The 19,420-nt window shown below is 45.3% G+C and overlaps 1 protein-coding gene across 4 annotated transcripts in view; it reads left to right on the top strand.

Moving 5' to 3' along the window:
- The window catches only part of LOC142497036 (uncharacterized), a 193,046-nt gene that overhangs the window by 144,892 nt on the left and 28,734 nt on the right, over positions 1-19,420 (top strand). For all 4 annotated transcript variants that reach the window (XR_012802160.1, XR_012802161.1, XM_075604276.1 and 1 more), the window contains exons 17-19: positions 9,962-10,022; positions 17,615-17,728; positions 18,244-18,301. Coding sequence is in view for 2 of the 4 variants with exons in the window: in XM_075604276.1 (XP_075460391.1) it covers positions 9,962-10,022; positions 17,615-17,728; positions 18,244-18,301 (233 nt within the window). In the remaining 2 variants the exon portion in view is untranslated. The remainder of the gene's footprint in view (positions 1-9,961; positions 10,023-17,614; positions 17,729-18,243; positions 18,302-19,420) is intronic.

A 19,420-nucleotide genomic window follows, 5' to 3' on the forward strand; every position in this document is an offset into this window, starting at 1 on the left:
AAAAAACAAACATGAAAACAACCTATCAACAGATTTGTATAGAAACCGCCATAAGGTTGGGCACTGGCAAGGGGAAACGGACACTCACACTGAGACAGTCAGCAGACTCGCGGTGGCTGCACAGGATCCGGATCTCAGCACCGCGGAGATGGAAAAAAACGCTGCTGTCTCCTGCAGGCTCCGTCTCAGCTTACCAGCATACACGCGCAGGATGACCTGTCGTGACCTCTACGCGTTTCGTACCAAGTACTTCGTCAGGAGTAAACCATACACCTGTTGATGTTTTGAATTGCTGTGCACTTAAAATGCTTCTACATTGTACAGTATTTGTAAATAAATGTTTTTGTACTTACTCCACCAATAAAAGAACATGCTGATTTGTTTTACATTGTTCTATTGGCTCCTTTGCTACTGTAACAAAATACAGTGTTTCTAGAATGTCGAGGCATACTGCACTGTATACTGTAGGCATGCTCAGTATAAGAGTATTAAAAAAAATAGAAGACACATACTGTACTGTACTGTATGTACTGGCACTGTAATACATATAGAATAAATGCATAGTTTTCATTTTTTTCGGGTTTATTAACAGTATACTGTATATAAAATAGTATTGTATACTGTACGGCCGGAAAACATCAGCACACTGTTTCAGGTACAGTATTCTATCCTAATCAATAACAACGGCCACTAAACTGTAGACTCCGGTACGTGGGTTTTTTAATCCGATTCAGCAATGTACAGGCATTGTTACACAAAGCGATATTATCCATCGCAATCCCTCCATTAGCCGTTTTCTTTTCTGAGGAAAAACAAAAAGAAAAGTTTTACTGTAATGGTCAGCCCCCTAAAGAAGTTCCCAGCCAGTCCCACCAATAATTGTCTCGGGGGGCGTCTCCTGTTCACATGCGAATGCGCCTACCGTGGATGTAATGACACGCATATGCGTTTCAAGAAGGTTCCAATGCGCATGCGCCTAGCGTTCCACCAATTGTTCAGTATCTGCAGTACAGTACTGTAGGAGCCGCTCAGCCAATGATATTGCTTACAGGAGAATCGCTTGCCTTTTGAATCGCACCGATATTGATACTGTATTGTCAAAATAAAAAAAAACACAGAAAATAATACGGCAACAATACTCACCAAAGAATTTCCCATTCAGCTGGCGCTGGCGCCGGCGCCGGTCCACTGCCAGTCCAGTGTTCTTGATCATCCACGTCGATAGTTTGCAGCGGGACTAGTCCACCTGTAGTCAGCTGATGAGGCTGGAAATTGCTTAGGTACATGCAAGCTTGATCGAAACTGCACGCGAAATCCGGCTCAGGCTCAGGGTTGTCACTGACGGTGGGACCGTTATTGGAAGCCGGAGCTGGTGCATTGCTTGGCGGCGATTGTCATTTCTTAGTTGGTTTTAACACGACCCTTCGCCTTTTGCCGTCTGCATGATCATAGATACAGGAAAAAGCCGGTGATACACACCAATACCCTCCAACAAATTGTGGCTCAATACGATAAAAACAGGGATCGCTACATAACCTTTTCCTTATTGCACGCTTCCACGTATGAGGAGCTGGCGAAAATTTGTAAAAGTCATAGTTTTCGATAAAATACTGATAAATTTTAACAACTGTTGCCATCTTATCATCTGTTGCATTAATCGCGGCCCATATCAAATACGCGTAACTTCTGTCGGATTTTTGGAAAACGGGCTGCACTTGAACACTCATGGCGGGCGGCGGGTCTCTATAGAATACTGTAACCGAAACTGGTCTTTGTCTTTCTTTAATATGAAAAGCCTAAATTGATACATTTTTCCAACCTCTTCCTTCAGTCTCAAGGCCAAGTTACAATAGCACACTGTGGTATCTTTTTTAAACGCATTACAATTCATGAATATCTGCCATCTGGCGGACACGCGAAGAATTGCAACCTATTAAATCCGAACCATTCTCAATAAACGCATCAACCGCGCGTCAACCGCGCATGACCCGTGGCTGAGAACGCAAAATGAATGCGGCATGCTCCAGGTGAAGTGCGTCGCATTCCAGGAAAAAGCCAGGAAAAAAACGGCGATGTGTTGGACTCAGATGAGCCGCAGCAGTAAGTCCCTATTCTGGTGTCAGGAATGGAGTGAGTGTATATATTGCCTACACTCACTAGCCTCATACTTGGCACACTTTAGAAAAATAACTTTTAACTTTTACACACAAGAAATCACTCTCGGCTTTATCACATAGCTGGAGCACCCCCTGAACCGCTATACTAGGCTTCAGAGTACCTGGGCATGTATCTGGGCGCCTCTCTTTCTACTAGGAACCCCTATGTATACTAGGGACACCGTGTATGATTGCAGGTATACATTAACCCCTTCATGCCCGTTTACCCTGTCTGGAAGATGCTGCAGCAGGAATCCTGGCAGTGAGTCGCAAGAATGTGTTCAGAGTCAGAGTTTGACCGGAGTAATGTGCTTGGCTGTTTCCGAGAATCTCACTCGATTTCCGGATCCAACTCTTGGGGTATCCCTGAAAACCGATACATAGACACATTCTGTAAAGACTTTCTCCGGCAAACCCACTCTGAAACTTACAGCCTAGAAATCTCCTGGTCCCAGCATCGCAGGAAACGAAAAAACACACATAATTATTTATTGTCTCATAATTTGCACAGTCACAGTAATGCATATAGGATATCTGGGTCCAAGAGCTGACACTCTAGGACCTTAACACAGGAGTAACCAAGTGGGCTGAACCTTTATTAGTGAGCCTGGTTAACCCCTTCACCATCACACTGCCTCTGGAGGAGAGGAGATTTAAGTGTTCCGCAACACCCATTACTATATGGACGAACGATATCCTTTCACCCGCAGGCAAAAAGTTATGTGACAAAGGGTGACTGTATTTTTTTTGTGCTCTTGTAAATCGTGTGTATGCTACCTTTTGCTTTGGGAGCTCCCAATCTTCGAGTATCTCGCTGTGCTATAGGATCCCGCAGGATACTGTACCATAGGCTCAATCAGATCCCGCCGCTGCCACCAGAAAAAAGCCTGTCACGGGAGACCAGCACTTTTAACACCTTAATACCCGGATCCTTTGATTGAGAAAAGCAAGAGATAAAATAAATTGTGATTTATTTACAGAATGAACATACACACATTAATTTACAAAAAACACTTGAAATAACCTTACTGGGATGGGGAAAAAGAAATCTTCTATTCCCAAAATGAAATCTTTCGAAATAGTCTCTAGGCACAATTTCCCAGGAGCGGGAGTTGTGCTCAAATAGAGCCGAAAACAGTCTTTGGACAGTGGCGCCGCTCGCAACCACAGGTTCTCCTCCTAAGCTGCTTACTTCGGTCTACCGCTGTAGAATTGGTTCTGGATTCCTTCGCTCTTACGAACTCTTGACTTGGGTTACGATGTTATAAAGTTTAAGATCCAGCTTAGATGAATCTTTCACTGCATGATGAATCTGACTCCCGATCAGCTGCAGGGATTCTTATGCAGTAAAAATCCCTATCTGTAACCTCTGCAGTCAATCTCTTTCATTGGAATAATATTCCCACCTATCCCAGAGTTGCCCATACTTGGCAAAACCTGGCAGAGGGCTTCTTAGTTTGCTAAGGGAATGCGCGAACCTCGCACCTTTGCCACTAAGCATACCAGACCCGGCCCCCTTACCTGGCGACATTTTGTCTGAGCTGGGCGGATATCTCGGCCATTTGCCCGGATATTTGCTAAGATAGGGAGACTTTAATTACCCCTCCCCACTTAACACCTTACTCGGCCGAAGCCTATTAACTCCGGACTTTTACAGACATCTTGGCTCTGAGCCAGTGGGGTGTCTTAGGCCTGGGACATAGTGAGTTTGTCCAGGCTGAGGCGCGCTGACATGGCCCTACACAGCACGCCGTCAGGGGGCGGGCCAGTGACGTCACAGAGCTGGTTCGCCCTCATTGGGCGAACCGCTCACGTGACCGGCCCTGCGCTCCGGCAAGCATGAAAATCTCAAACCTCCGTCAGACACACGCTTCCCCAAGCGTGCGGACGGGTGCGCGAGCCCCTGCTAAAGCCGCTCTCATTGCGGCTGCAGGGGCTCAGTGCCGAGCAGCAGCACGGTTCAGCGCATAAGCGCTGACCATGTCTGAGGCCTTAGAAGTCCGGGTTAAATATGTGTCGTTTGCCTCCCAGGAATTTCCTGCTAAGGATTTATAAAGTACAGTGATTACAAATTAAGTGTTTCCTCTGTTCCGGCCGACTGAATGAAAATCCCCTTATGCCTATACTGCTGGAACCATTAAAATAGGGAGACTTTCATTCATCAATTTTTAAATAACTTTATAAAAATTGCGTTATAAATTTTTTCAGAATTTTACCCAACCAGCGCTCACAGCAAATCTCAGCGCGCTAGGACCTTCCTCGCAGAAGTTAGCTAAAAGCCGTGCGCTGTGCTGTGGGCTGCTGGGTTTTAAAAACCTTTTTCCTTTGCGCGGTTATAGGGAAACACTGCTACAGTAATACATTTCATAGAAATACATCATTCTCGCCACCTTATACCTGGTGGGAGACACACAGACATTTTTATTACAATCACAGGATTACTGCCGTTACTGGGTCGCACAGCAGACAATCTACAATTCCCCAATAAGGCTCAGGGGCACCCAGCGGGGCATAATACCTTTTATTTACTGGCCTGGGTACCCCTTCACCGTCACAGTTGTATATTGCAATGTTTATTTGGGGCAATTGTCCCCAATAAACATTCTATTGTGCCTTAACCCCTTAATTGCCTTCGCGAATAGCCACTAAGGTAATGAAGCTGCTTTAATGTCTTTTTATTAATATTGTGTGGGAGCAGGGTGTCTCCTGAGCTGAACCGGTTTGATTTCTGGCTCAGGGACCCCCTACTTCCTGAGTTACGGGCCCAGATATGGGGTGCCAGTATCCCATTGTTTATATGTCACACGACACGCGACGTGGATGCTATAAAAATGGCGGCGACACTGGCACCCGATGCCCCATACCGGGGCCTCTAACTCGGGAAGCAGGGGGTTCCTGAGCCAGAAATCAAAGCGGTTCAGCTCAGGAGACCCCCTGCTCCCGCACACTACTAATAAAAATTACAGTAATGCAGCTTCATTACCATAGCGGATATCCGCTATGGTAATTAATTATTGTTTACTGATATGTGTGTTTTGAGACTAGTGTAGATGTGCAGGGGTCTCCAGAGCAGAACCACGTTGGTTTTAGGTTGGGGGACACCCTACTTCATAAGATACAGGCCCCGTTATGGGGAGCTGGTATCCCTCTGCTTTGTTTACATCCCACGGTCACGTGATCGGGACATCTCAAAGCAGAGGGATAACAGGCCCTATATCTCAGGAAGCAGGGGGTCCCCGGACCTAAAAAAAAATGCGGTACTGCTCCGGAGACCCCCTGCTCATCTACACTATGAATAACATTTTTCTTTTGAAATATTTTGTTTCCGGCGAGATTTGCGCAGAGAGAGGTGGATCTCTCTCTGCTGCATACAGATCTTGCGGGTGAGCCCTTCTTGCAGGGCAGATCATCTCGCCACCGGCAACTCGCCATGTTTTGAAATGTTGCTCTCGGAGGTATTCGGGCCTTTCTGCATACCGTGAGAGCAACTCGCCAAAAACATGGCGACTTCAAAACCCTGATGATAATTTTTTCCGGCGCTTACTGCCTGAGGCCCGTAATGGCTGTTCAGATTCAAATCCCCAAGGTAGGCTGTTTAGGTGGGCTTTTGCCAGGTTTAATTGATTAACTAATTGTTTGATTGCAATTATGGTTGATAAGCCACACTTGTTTGAAGGGGTATACAGGCATACCCCGCATTAACGTACGCAATGGGACCGGAGCATGTATGTAAAGCGAAAATGTACTTAAAGTGAAGCAGTACCTTTTTCCACTTATCGATGCATGTACACTGGCGACACACTTTATTCGAGCTCGGCTAGTCCCACGAATTCGGGTATACCCGGGTGTATTGAGGTTTGTGACTGTTTTCTGCCCGAGTGCATTGAGGTATTTTCCAGGCAGGGATCGAAGCATTTTATTCCCGCTGGCTGCAATACTGCACAGTATATATATATATACTGCATTACAATTCATGAATTTATGCCATCTGGTAGACACGCGAAGCATTGCAGCCTATTAAATCCTAATCATTATCATTTAACAGATCAGCCGCCCGTCAGCCAGGCATGAACCCAGGCTGGGAAGGCAAACGCAACGGGGCTTGTCTGAGGTGAGGAGCGGTGCATTCCAGGTATCTGCCAGGTACATACTGGGTATTTGCTCGAATAAAGTGTGTCGGTGCAGTACTGTACTGCAATCATCATATACGTGCATAACTGATGTAAATAACGCATTTGTAACAGACTTTATAGTCTCCCTGCTTGCGCACAGCTTCGTTACAGGCAGGGAGCCGGTATTGATTTTCTGGACGTGCTGACAGGCGCATGCGTGAGCTGCCGTTTGCCTATTGGGCGATATGTCCTTACTCGCGAGTGTACTTAAAGTGAGTGTACTTAAAGCGGGATATGCCTGTATATATGTGCACACTGTCTTCCACTCACTGCCCCACCTTGAGAAAGGTCACGTTGGGGGACCAAAACGTAGGTTTGTTGTGTCATTTTTCTCAATACAAAAACTTGTTTACCTACTTACCTGAGTGCTGCCCTTTGATATCGCGTAACAACAGTATCGTATATCTTATTAGTATTTATGGGATTAGCACCTTCCTATAAGGCAGGGCTGCACAACATACGGCCCGCGGGCCGCATGCAGCCCGTCTGGCCTCTCAGTGCGGCCCTCGTTGACTCTGGCCCGGCGCCAGTTAATTAAATAAAAAAAATAAAAAAAGTTTTAAAAAATGGCGGCGATTCATCCCTCCCTCTCCCTCCCTCTCCCTCCCAGCTCCCCCAGCCCCCTCCGTCTCCCAACCAGCCCCCTCTCCCTCCCAGACCCCGGGTTTTGCGGTGCGCGGGGGTAGCAGCATGAGGAGGATGTGTGTTTTTTTTTTCTTCAATAGCAGGCTGCCGTGGAGGTCAGAGCTTGCCAGGGGCGGCGCTTAGTACCGGGGAGGAGAGGATGTGCTGAGCTCATCTAAGAGAGGTGTGTGTGTGTGTGTGTGTGTGTGTGTGTGTGTGTGTGTGTGTGTGTGTGTGTGTGTGTGTGTGTGTGTGTGTGTGTGTGTGTGTGTGTGTGTGTGTGTGTGTGTGTGTGTGTGTGTGTGTGTGTGTGTGTGTGTGTGTGTGTGTGTGTGTAAAACGGGCTGGTGGGGGGTGGGGGTGTAAAACGGGCTGGTGGGGGGTGGGTGTGAAAAACGGGCTGGTGGGGGGTGGGTGTGAAAAACGGGCTGGTGGGGGGTGGGTGTGTAAAACGGGCTGGTGGGGGGTGGGTGTGAAAAACGGGCTGGTGGGGGGTGGGTGTGAAAAACGGGCTGGTGGGGGGTGGGCTGCTGACATGTGAGGGGGGGTGGGCTGCTGACATGTGAGGGGGGGTGGGCTTCTGACATGTGAGGGGGGGGCGGTCTGCTGACATGTGAGGGGGGGGCTGCTGACATGTGAGGGGGGGTGGGCTGCTGACATGTGAGGGGGGGGCTGCTGACATGTGAGGGGGGGCTGCTGACATGTGAGGGGGGGGTGGGCTGCTGACATGTGAGGGGGGGGTGGGCTGCTGACATGTGAGGGGGGGGCTGCTGACATGTGAGGAGGGGGTGGGCTGCTGACATGTGAGGGGGGGGGGGCTGCTGACATGTGAGGGGGGGCTGCTGACATGTGAGGGGCAGGGGGGGGAAGTGATGTGAGGTGCAGGGGGGGGAAGTGAGGTGCAGGGGGGGGAAGTGATGTGAGGTGCAGGGGGGGAAGTGATGTGAGGTGCAGGGGGGGGAAGTGATGTGAGGTGCAGGGGGGAGAGTGATGTGAGGTGCAGGGGGGGAGAGAGTGATGTCTCGGGCGGGGAGTAGTGAGGTGCAGGGGGGGGAAGTGATGTGAGGTGCAGGGGGGGGGAAGTGATGTGAGGTGCAGGGGGGGAAGGGATGTGAGGTGCAGGGGGGGAGGGATGTGAGGTGGAGGGGGGGGAAGTGATGTGAGGTGCAGGGGGGAGAGTGATGTGAGGTGCAGGGGGGAGAGTGATGTGAGGTGCAGGGGGGGAGAGAGTGATGTGAGGTGCAGGGGGGGAGAGTGATGTGAGGTGCAGGGGGGGAGAGTGATGTGAGGTGCAGGCGGGGGGGAGAGAGTGATGTGAGGTGCAGGGGGGAGAGAGTGAGGTGCAGGGGGAGGGTGAGAGTGATGTGATTTGTGGGGGGAGGGTGTGATGTGAGGTGCAGGGGGGAGGGTGTGATGTGAGGTGCAGGGGGGGGAAGTGATGTGAGGTGCAGGGGGGAGAGTGATGTGAGGTGCAGGGGGGGAGAGAGTGATGTGAGGTGCAGGGGGGGGAGGGGGGAGAGTGATGTGAGGTGCAGTGGGGGGGGAGAGTGATGTGAGGTGCAGGGGGGGAGAGTGAGGTGCAGGGGGAGGGTGAGAGTGATGTGAGTTGCAGGGGGAGGGTGTGATGTGAGGTGCAGGGTGTGATGTGAGGTGCAGGGGGGGGAAGTGATGTGAGGTGCAGGGGGGGAGAGTGATGTGAGGTGCAGGGGGCGAGAGTGATGTGAGGTGCAGGGGGGGGAGAGTGATGTGAGGTGCAGGGGGGGAGAGTGATGTGAGGTGCAGCGGGGGAGAGAGTGATGTGAGGTGCAGCGGGGGGAGAGTGATGTGTGGTGCAGGGGGGGAGAGTGATGTGAGGTGCAGTGGGGGGGGAGAGTGATGTGAGGTGCAGGGGGAGGGTGAGAGTGATGTGAGTTGCAGGGGGAGGGTGTGATGTGAGTTGCAGGGGGGGAGAGTGTCATATTGAGGGGAGGGGGAAAGAGTGTCATATTGAGGGGAGGGGGAAAGAGTGTCATATTGAGGGGAGGGGGAGAGTCATATTGAGGGGAGGGGGAGAGAGTGTCATTAAGGGGAGGGGGAGAGAGTGTCATATTGAGGGAAGAGAGACATGGGGGGGATGCTGACTTGTGGGGGGGGTGCTGACATGGAATGGGCTTGGGGGATGTGGAGGGGGGTATTGTGTGGGTGAGGGGGAGAGATGGTGGTATGAGAGATAGATGGGGAGTATCGTAAAGATTGATAGTGAGAGGTTCTGGGGGAGATATGAGGATGAGGATGATGATGATGAGAGGTGGTGGAGGAGAGATGATGATGATGATGATGATGATGATGATGATGATTTAACCCATGCGGCCCAAATTTTTTTTCCTTGGAGCAGTTCGGCCCTTCTCACTTTACGAGTTGGGCAGGCCTGCTATAAGGATTTACCAGTGGTGCTGCCGGCATATTTATTTACGTGTATGTTGATTTTAGTCAAAAGTTTTCAATTATTTTAATGTTTTATGCTGCTAATTGCATGAAAAAAGCTAATTACTCAATTTCTTTACGATCGACGTTTATCCACACAACTTTGTACAAAACTTGGCAGAAATGTTGATACTTAGGAAAGTGGCAAAAAAAATTGAGACACAGGAACTTCATATCATTTAGCGGAGCAAAGCTCAACATTCACCGCTTAGTAAATATGGCAACGGATCTTATACATATACTATATGTTGGACTTACCTCTAGTTGACACTCCCCAAATCACAAGCAGACACACACTGAGCAGTATATACTTTCACACATTTATTATTTCCCATTCTCAAAACTGCAACAGGGGCAATGATAGTGCAAAAAATGTACAGAAGAAAAAACAAAAACATTTAAATGGATTTTAGACCATTTACTCGCCGTTTTTAGACTTGATGAATTAGAACTTAAGAATTAAATCAGTTATTTGAAATCGTCAGAAATGGAAACCCTTGAACCCTTAATTAAACACTTTTAAAAAAATGTGGTTTTTTTTTTTAGGTCTATGAGGGTCTTGTCTATATGGATTTCAACAAATCCTTAATGGAGCAACATGGATTTGGTAAATACTGCATTCTCTCATTGTTGTTTACCAGTAATGTATTGTGACATACTGTACTGTCTTGCAACACTTAATGTTTCGAAAGTTCCATCATCTTTTTAGACATAGCGGTCAGTAAATAGAGCTCATTTTACTGGGCTAAGGGGAAACGTTCTGCTGATCATAATCTTGTAAATTCTGTGTTACAGAGCCATCTTCATTTTCTTTATAACTTTGTGAACTGCACTGAAAAATAATATATGAGTAACCAAAGTAAAATGACAGAAGTAAGCAACATTAAATGGGCTAATTCCACACAAAAAAAATCTCTACGCCAATAGTTTGGTGTAAGAATACATTTCTGTTGCAGTAGTAGCAGATCAATGTTTATTGTATAATATTTTTCTATATTTTGTGGTACAGTAACTGGATTTTATTACAAAGCCACCTTTTTTCATCCATTTTGATACTGACACATAATATTCATTTTCTATGCATGACATAATTTTGAATTAAAAGTAAAATGCATTTCATGTGAACAAATTGCCATTCTACTATATCAGCGTAAACTGTATAACAGAAAATAAGAGAATTAAACTCATATGCCATTACATCAATAGCTGCAAACAGGTTTATATTTATTTGTTAATGCCAGGAAGCTTGTCATTAAAAGCCATTTGTTTTCAAAGACAAATGCACACTGAATGCAGTTTACTAAAACAGCAGAGATGGTTGAAGAAACTTATCAAAAATAATTACTTTGAAACATTTAATGTTAGTAATTTATGTTTTTGTTGGAGATGCTACCACCTTATTATTTTGTATCCATTTCAATTTTAGTTAGTACAGTTTAGTAGACACTTCTCCAGAGCAGGTGTGCACAAACTTCTTTAGCTGCTCCCCTCCCCCCCCCCCCCCTTCCCTCTCCAAGGTCTCGGTGTCAAATGCCATAGTGACGCGTCACCGAAGACCCGGCAGAGAGCAGGTAAGGGAGTTATATGCCTCCCCCGCCATGTAATTTAAATGCAATGAGGAAGAGTTTGGGGCCTCTGTAGCCGCTGCAACCCCCTCCCCTCCCCCCCACTAGAAATTCTGGCGTCCCCCAGTTTGACAGCATATTCATTCAGACCATTCAGAACATCAGGATAAAGTAAATCTTTAAATGAGAATTGTCTTCTGATATATTTATTTTTGTAAATCTAGGAATATTTTACAGTAATGAGGCAGGAATTAATCAATGTATAGATGTAGCAGACGTTCTAGCACTATTAACGCAATGCATTGTTTTCAGGTTGGGCTACGGTCGTGAGGGATCGGTACTGGGACCCTTGCTTTTTAACTTGTTTATTATTAATGACCTTGAGGATGGCATCGAGAGCAATGTCTCCATCTTTGCTGATGATACTAAATTGTGTGAGGTAGTACAATCAGAGCAGGATGTAATTTCTCCAGAAGGACTTGGAGAGATGGAAACTTGGTAGGTAAATGGCAGATGAGGTTTAATACAGATAAATGTAAGGTTATGCATTTGGGAAGCAAGAATAAACAGGCGACTTACAAATTAAATGGGGATAAATTGGGGGAATTCTTGATGGAGAAGGATTTGGGAGTGCTTGTAGACAGTAGGCTTAGCAATAGTGCCCAAAGTCATGCAGTAGCTGCAAAGGCAAACAAGATCTTGTCTTGTATTAAACGGGCAATGGATGGAAGGGAAGTAAACATAATTGAGCCCTTTATAAAGCATTAGTAAGGCCACACCTTGAATATGGAGTACAATTTTGGGAACCACTCCTTAGAAAATACATTATGGAGCTAGAGAGTGTAGAGAAGAGCCACCAAATTAATAGGGGGATAAAGGGGATGGACAATGTAACTTATGAGCAGAGGCTAGCTAAATTAGATTTATTTACATTAGAAAAGAGGCATCTAAGAGGGGATATGATAACTATATACAAATATATTCGGACAGTACAAGGAGCTTTCAAAAGAACTATTTATCCCAAGGACAGTAAAAAGGACTTGGAGGAAAGGAGATTTCACCAGCAACAAATGAAAGGTTTCTTTACAGTAAGGGCAGTTAAAATGTGGAATTCATTACCGATGGAGACTGTGATGGCAGATTGTGACGGTGAAGGGGTAGCCAGGCTCACTAATAAAGGTTATGTCCACTTGGTTACCTCTGGCCTGTGTTTTGAGGTCCTAAAGTGTCAGCTCTTGGACCTTGATGTCGGAGATGCATTAGTGTGACTGTGTGCAAATTATGCGACATTAAAGATGTTCCTGTGTTTTGCCTTTCTCGGGGTGCTGGGATCAGGAGATTTCTAGGCAGTTTCAGGGTGGGTTTGCCGAAGAAAGTCTTTACAGAATGTGGCTATGTAGCGGGGTTTCAAAGTTACAGGAGACCCCAACGATGTATCCGAGAATCAAGTGAAATTCTCGGATATATCAAAGCACATTGCTCTGGGCAAAACTCCGACCCAGAAAACGTTCTTGTGACTCACCGCTAAGATTCCTTTGCAGCATGATCCAGACAAGGTAAATGGGGCATGAAGGAGTTAATGTATACCTGCAACATACAGGGGGTCCCTAGTATAAGTGGAGGTGCCCAGGTACATGCCCAGGTACCCTGAACCTAGTATAGAGGTTCAGGGGATGCTCCAGCTATATGATGAAGCTGTGAGTGTTTTTGTGTGTATAAGTTTTAAAGTAATTTCTAGAGTGTGGTGGGGATGCGGCCAGTAAGTGTAGGCAGTGTGCCCCCGTATTCCATCCCTGACACCAGAACAGGGACTTACACCTTTTTTAACACAAGATTCAGGGACCAGTATATTTTATTAAAGGGTTACGTTTAATACGTATATGTACTGATAACCTGTCAATGGACTATGGGATTCCGAGTCCGTGGTTCTGAGAGACCAGATTGCTACCAAGCTTGGCTCCACTGGGTCTGTTCGGAGTCCGGACTTTAAAGCCTCGGGGATGCCAATGTGTTAGAACAGGAGGAGTACTGCAGTTATACTTGAGTACCTCCGTCCTGGGCTAACAAAGGGCTATCCGGCAACCATTTGCCCTGCCCAGACTCTGCGGAGCCTGGACCGTGGGTGGGCTCAATATGCTAAGAGGCAGAGGTGCAGGTTGGCGCATGCCCCTTCGCAGAATGAGAAAAGGTGCCCACCCGGCTTTACAATACCGGCAAATCGGTGATTGGCTGGCAGGAGAATTCCCAAGCGCTGATTAGTTGTAGTAGTTTCTGAAAGTGACTCTGAAACCCATATGAAACCTTGCAACCAATCAGGACCTCAGATTCCAAGCGCCAAACCATCAGCGGCAAATTCAAAGATGCGCTGTAAGGAATAGACGCGAGCTGGCTTCAAAGATTTTGACTCAAGAAATTTTCTAAGTCCTGCTTTTTGAGGACGTAGTGGTCGCGGCTGGGATTGCATGCCGAATTGCGTTGCAGGACTTTCGTGAGTACCTCCTGGTCATTGGAAAGGACTCCTGCAGAGGTAGTTTGTGACAGTTTTGTTTCAAGGAAGATTTTATTCGTCAGCCCCTTTCCCAGTAAGTGTGTGTGTTAACAGATACATTTTCATTTATTTCAGGAAAAGACATACACACAATGTACTGTAACACAATTTACAGGGTTAACACACTTACTGGAAATGACCTCTGTAGGAGCCCTTTCCACTGACAGGTAGGTACTCACGAAAGTCCTGGAACTGATCTCGGCATGCAATGCCAGGCGCGACCGCAATGCCAGGCGCGACCGCAATGCCAGACGAAACCACTACATTCTTCAGAAGTGGGACTTAGAAGAATTCTTGAGTCAAAACCTTTAAAGCCGGCTCACGTATATTCAGTACAGAGCATCTTTGAATTTGCTGCTGTTGGTTTGGCGCTTGGAATCTGTGCTCCTCATTGGCTGCAAGGTTTCTTATGGGTTTTTGGGTCACATTCTCAAAATTCTACAGCATATCAGGGCGTGGTAATTTCCCTGCCAGCCAATCACCGATTTGCCGATATTGTAAAGCCCGGTGGGCACCTTTTCTCATTCTGCGACTCTGCCTCTTTGTATACTGAGCCCACCGCTGTCCAGGCTCCACAGAGTCTGGGATCTGGCAAATGGTGGCCGGATAGCCCTGTGTTAGCCCAGGATGCGGGTAATTAAGCAGAACTGCAGTACCCCTCCTGTTCTAACACCTTGGCATCCGTGAGGCTTTCAAGTCCGGACTCCTAACTGACCCATAGGCACCAAGCTGGGTAGCCATCTGGTCCCTCGGAATCCATGACTTGAAATCCCACAGTTAATTTACAGGTTATCAGTACATATAACTATTAAATATAACTCTTTAATAAAATATACTGTGCCCTGTCGTCTGTGTGGTAAAGATGTATAAGCCCCTATTCTGGTGTCAGGGATGGAGTGAGTGTATATATTGCCTACACTCACTAGCCTCGTACTTGGCACACTATAGCAAAATAACTTTTACACACAAGAAATCACTCTCAGCTTTATCACATAGCTGGAGCACCCCCTGAACCCCTATACCAGGTTCAGAGTACCTGGTCATGTATCTGGCACCTCTCCTTATACTAGGGACCCCTCTGTATACTAGGGACCCCGTGTATGATTGCATGTATACATTAACCCCTTCATGCCCATTTACCTTGTCTGGATGATGCTGCAGCAGGAATCATGGCGGTGAGTCATAAGAATGTTTTCAGAGTCAGAGTTTGCCCGGAGGAATGTGCTTGGCTGTGTCCGAGAATCTCACTCGATTCCCGGATCCAACTTTTTGGGGTATCCCAGAACTCTGGAACCACAATACATATACACATTCTGCAAAGACTTTCTCCGGCAAACCCACCGGAAAGTCACAGCCTAGAAATCTCCCGGTCCCAGCACCCCAGGAAAGGCAAAACATACATAAATCTTTATTGTCGCATAATTTGCACACAGTCCCAGTAATGCATTTCTTGCAACTGGGTCCAAGAGCTGACACTATAGGACCTGAACACAAGGATCCGGGGTAACCAGTGGGCTTAACCTTTATTAGTGAGCCTGGTTAACCCCTTCACCGTCACAACTGGGACTTAGCCCGAGATGTCCTGGAACTCAAATCGGCATGAAGTTCTTGATGCCACTGCTGTATCCGCTCTGGAGACACCGAAATCCCTTGCCTGGGAGATAGCACCAAACGTCCTGGTTCTCTTTTCGGCTTGCAATCCCAGTTGCGACCGCTACATTCTATTCTGAGAATTTGACCCCGAAAAGTGAACTTAGAAAATTTCTCGCCTTGAAATTTCTGAAGCCGGCTCACGTCTATTTCATCAAGAGCATCTTTTGGTGATTTGAAATTTGCCACTGCTGTCTTGGCGCTCAAAATCTTAGAGAATCTCAACAGCTGATTGGCTGCAGGGTTTCTTATAGTATTTTGGAGTTCATTCACAAAATACTACAGCCAATCCCAGCGAGGGAACTTTACAACCAGCCAATCAGATGGCTGCCAGTCTTCTGATGCCAGGCAAGCAGATCTTCTGAATGAAACAAGGGCATGCGTGAGTTTGCCACCTAAGCCACTTGCTATACAGAAGCCAGATGAGGTGCCTCCAAGTCTGGGAAGGCGAATGTTAGCCGGAATGGCTTCTATTGATTCAAGACGTGGGTACTTCACCTAGCCATCCTGCCCAAATGTTCTTCACACCTCTGGCAGCATCTGTGGCTTTCATGTCCGGACCTCGAGTAGACACAGTGGCATCACAGTTTGGTAGTCCCCTAGCTAACTCGGAATACCGGCTTTAAAAGTCCCAGCTTATGTTACAGTGCATTTTCAAAAAGGAAAAGAGCTTTATGTTGTAAAGCCTTTCCCCAGCAAGAAGCACATTAATGGTGCACACCTAGGCTGATAAAACTTAACATTTATTTATGCCATGATTAAAATAATGGTACACATATATAATAAACTTAATATCAAAAATTAAACTGTGTGTATCGTATACGATACACACAGTTTAATTTTTGATATTACGTTTATACGATACACACAGTTTAATTTTTGATATTAAGTATATTATATATGTGTACCATTATTTTAATCATGTCATAAATAAATGTTAAGTTTTATCAGCCTAGGTGTGCACCATTAATGTGCTTCTTGCTGGGGAAAGGCTTTACAACATAAAGCTCTTTTCCTTTTTTGAAAATAAATTTTCAATCAGCACATAGGTAGCACCCGGTATCTATCTTGATACCTTAGGCTAAATTCAATTCTCATACAAATGTTAATTACACCTATTAGTGAGCGTTATATTTCATAGTGGTGTTATGTTACAGTGCACAAGCATAATACAGTTTAAACTTACCTGTTTAATAAAATATACTTTACACTTTTATTCTGTCTAAGTCTATTTGTTATGAGGAGTAGAATGGGACCCTTTACTTTTATTCCCACTAGCCATATTCCGCACACACTGCAAACCTGACTTAGACTTTATAAACCACATAGCCCTATGGGCTATTAAACATTTAAGAAGCAAAATGTTTTTCACCATATTTCTTCTACGTCCCAAAGTAGAATGAAAAGATGCTTAGGTTCATTTTCAGGGCTGTAGCTCATTCCCTTAAGAAAATCAAACTTAGTTAGAACTAAAAAAAAAAAATGCTTAGGTTCATTCTCAGAGCTGTATCTCTTTTCTTTACTGAACACTGAACTTAGGTTTCATAAAAGCCCTCGCAACGTCATACTGTACATCTTTGGAGTATCCCCCAGAACCTCTATACTGTTCTTGGGATCTGGGCATATACTGGGGGACCCTGACTAACTTAGGGACCCCTGACATATCCCTATGCCCCCATTTACCTCTCTGGTTTGTGCTGAAACAGGGAAACCTGGCTGTGAGTCTCGTAACTGTTTTCAAGGGAGGATTTTGACCGGGGTGATGTGTCTATATGTCCCTGGGAATGTAACCTGATTCCCGGATACATTTTTGAGGTGGCCAGCAATTCTGGACCCCGGCTATCTAGACACAACCTGACAGCACTTTTACCACAAAATCCCCCTTGAAACTCGTAGCCTCTCAATCTTCACTGGTTAGTTCTCCTGGAAAGGTAAAACACACACACATTTTTTATTGTCATACAATCATATGCATTTCATGTACAACAGACAGGTTCAAGAGCTTACACTCTAAACCCCCAAATAGGGCTCAGAGGTAACCAGCCGGGCATAATACCTTTATTGATGGACTTGTTACCCCTCACCATCACAATCAATAAGTAAGTATAGATATAGGATAAAGTATCTGTTGTCTAAATTTAGCATAGGTTGAACTTGATGGACGCATGTCTTTTTTCAACCTTATCTACTATGTAACTATGTAACACTGGCACATTATCAGTAGTGCCATTGAAAACAATGGTTAAGGAGATAACACAAGTGTTATTTAACACAATATTTTGTGTGTTGCCGCACGTTAACTGGGTAATTACGTCTGCTACATCTTTATCTGCAAATTCATAATGCCTTCCTTGTTATATATTCTTATAATTTGCTATCGTAAAACTAGTGAACGAGTCAATTTTACTGGATGTTTATTTTCCTTAATATATATAGGAAACTATGTACATATGGATATCAGCTGTGCACCTCCGTTCTGGCTTGTTTATTTAAGAGACCCAAGTGACTCAGGAATGATTCATAGCAATGTTCGTCAGAGATGGCTTAATAGTAAGTTTCATTTACTGTTTGTATTAAAGGTTTTTTGAGAACTTACATAGTAACTTGATAAATGTCAGCCATAGTGTTTCATTACTGCACTTTGATATGGCATTTCTAGAAACCTGCTGCTTTTGAATATGGTTTAAAATTGAAAAATTAAGCATGTATTCTAGAGCTACATTAACTATAGCCATTCTGTATATAATTACATTTTTTCAATTTGTAAACAAAAAAAAAATGTAAGCACATAATATAATAAATGTTATTATATACAGCCTAGGGAAAATGTCATATTTATCATGATGAATAAATGTACACACATTAAGTGTTCATTTTGAAAAGTGAAGTACTTGCCTTTGATATGTAAAACTCAAATTGTTTGCTGTTGCCAAGCATTTGTAAATTAAACTGTATTCCTGGTTGGAATGGCCCGCAATGATATGCTATACATAACCATATCACACAATTGACATTCAGTTTCTTTACATATTTTTTCATAATCAATAATGGTCGTTTGCTTTCAGATGATCCTGATGTTCTTGAGGCTATGCAAATGTTTGCAGAACTGACCGATAAAGCAAAGTAAGGTTTTATTTTTATTTATTTTTAACTATTGCTACAGTAAATTATACATTTTCTCACAATTAAGCTAGTTGAACCATCTCTTACATTTTGCTTCATTGATATTCCCCTTGTTTGTATAAACCAGCTCATATTTACAGTCCATTTGCAAGCTGAGCTGCCGACAAATTTCCTGGTTCCCAGGACTAGAGTTCCAATGGCTCCCCCCCAACCCATGTTGGTGGTTTTGTGAGCCCCATTTCACACATTTTCCCCCTCTTCCCATGTATTTCTCTCTCCCTGTCTCATTTTTACCCCCTCCCCCACCTAACCCCACACTCTTCTCTTTCTCGCTCCCTCTATTTACACCCCCTCACACTCTCCCCCTCGTCATCAATTACCCCCTCCCACTCAATACCGCTCCCTTAATCTTAATCCCCCCTCCTCACACTCATACCCCCCCCCCCCGGTCACACACACACAATCCCCCCACAATTGTTACCCCCGACCCCATACAAAAAAAATACAAACAAACCCCCCACACCCCAAATACATTCTACAAATCCCACACCACACCTCAAGTACATGCAACCCCCTCTCCCCCAAATACATATAACATCCCACACCCAAAGGCATACAACCCCCCAAAAACATACAACATCCCCACGCCACAAATACATCCAACTCCCCACCCCACAAATACATACTACAACCCACCCATCCCAAAAATACATACAAAAAAACCCACCCCCCAAATACATACAAATAAAAAAACTCCCCCAAATACATACAAATCCCACCCCCAAATACATACAAATCCCACCCCCAAATACATACAAATCCCACCCCCAAATACATACAAATCCCACCCCCAAATACATACAAATCCCACCCCCAAATACATACAAATCCCACCCCCAAATACATACAAATCCCACCCCCAAATACATACAAAAAAATACTCCACCGCCCAAATTCATATATAAAAAAACCACCTCCCAAATACATACAACCCGCCTACCCAAAAATACATCCAAAAACCTCCCACCCCCAAATAAAATACAGAGAGAGAGGCCCACAGCTGGGGAGTGCTGGGGCCAACTTCTTTATCCGGCTACCGGTTCTCTTGTTACCGCAGGC

Source organism: Ascaphus truei, chromosome 6 (genome assembly GCF_040206685.1).
Source record: "Ascaphus truei isolate aAscTru1 chromosome 6, aAscTru1.hap1, whole genome shotgun sequence".
NCBI lineage: Eukaryota > Metazoa > Chordata > Amphibia > Anura > Ascaphidae > Ascaphus > Ascaphus truei.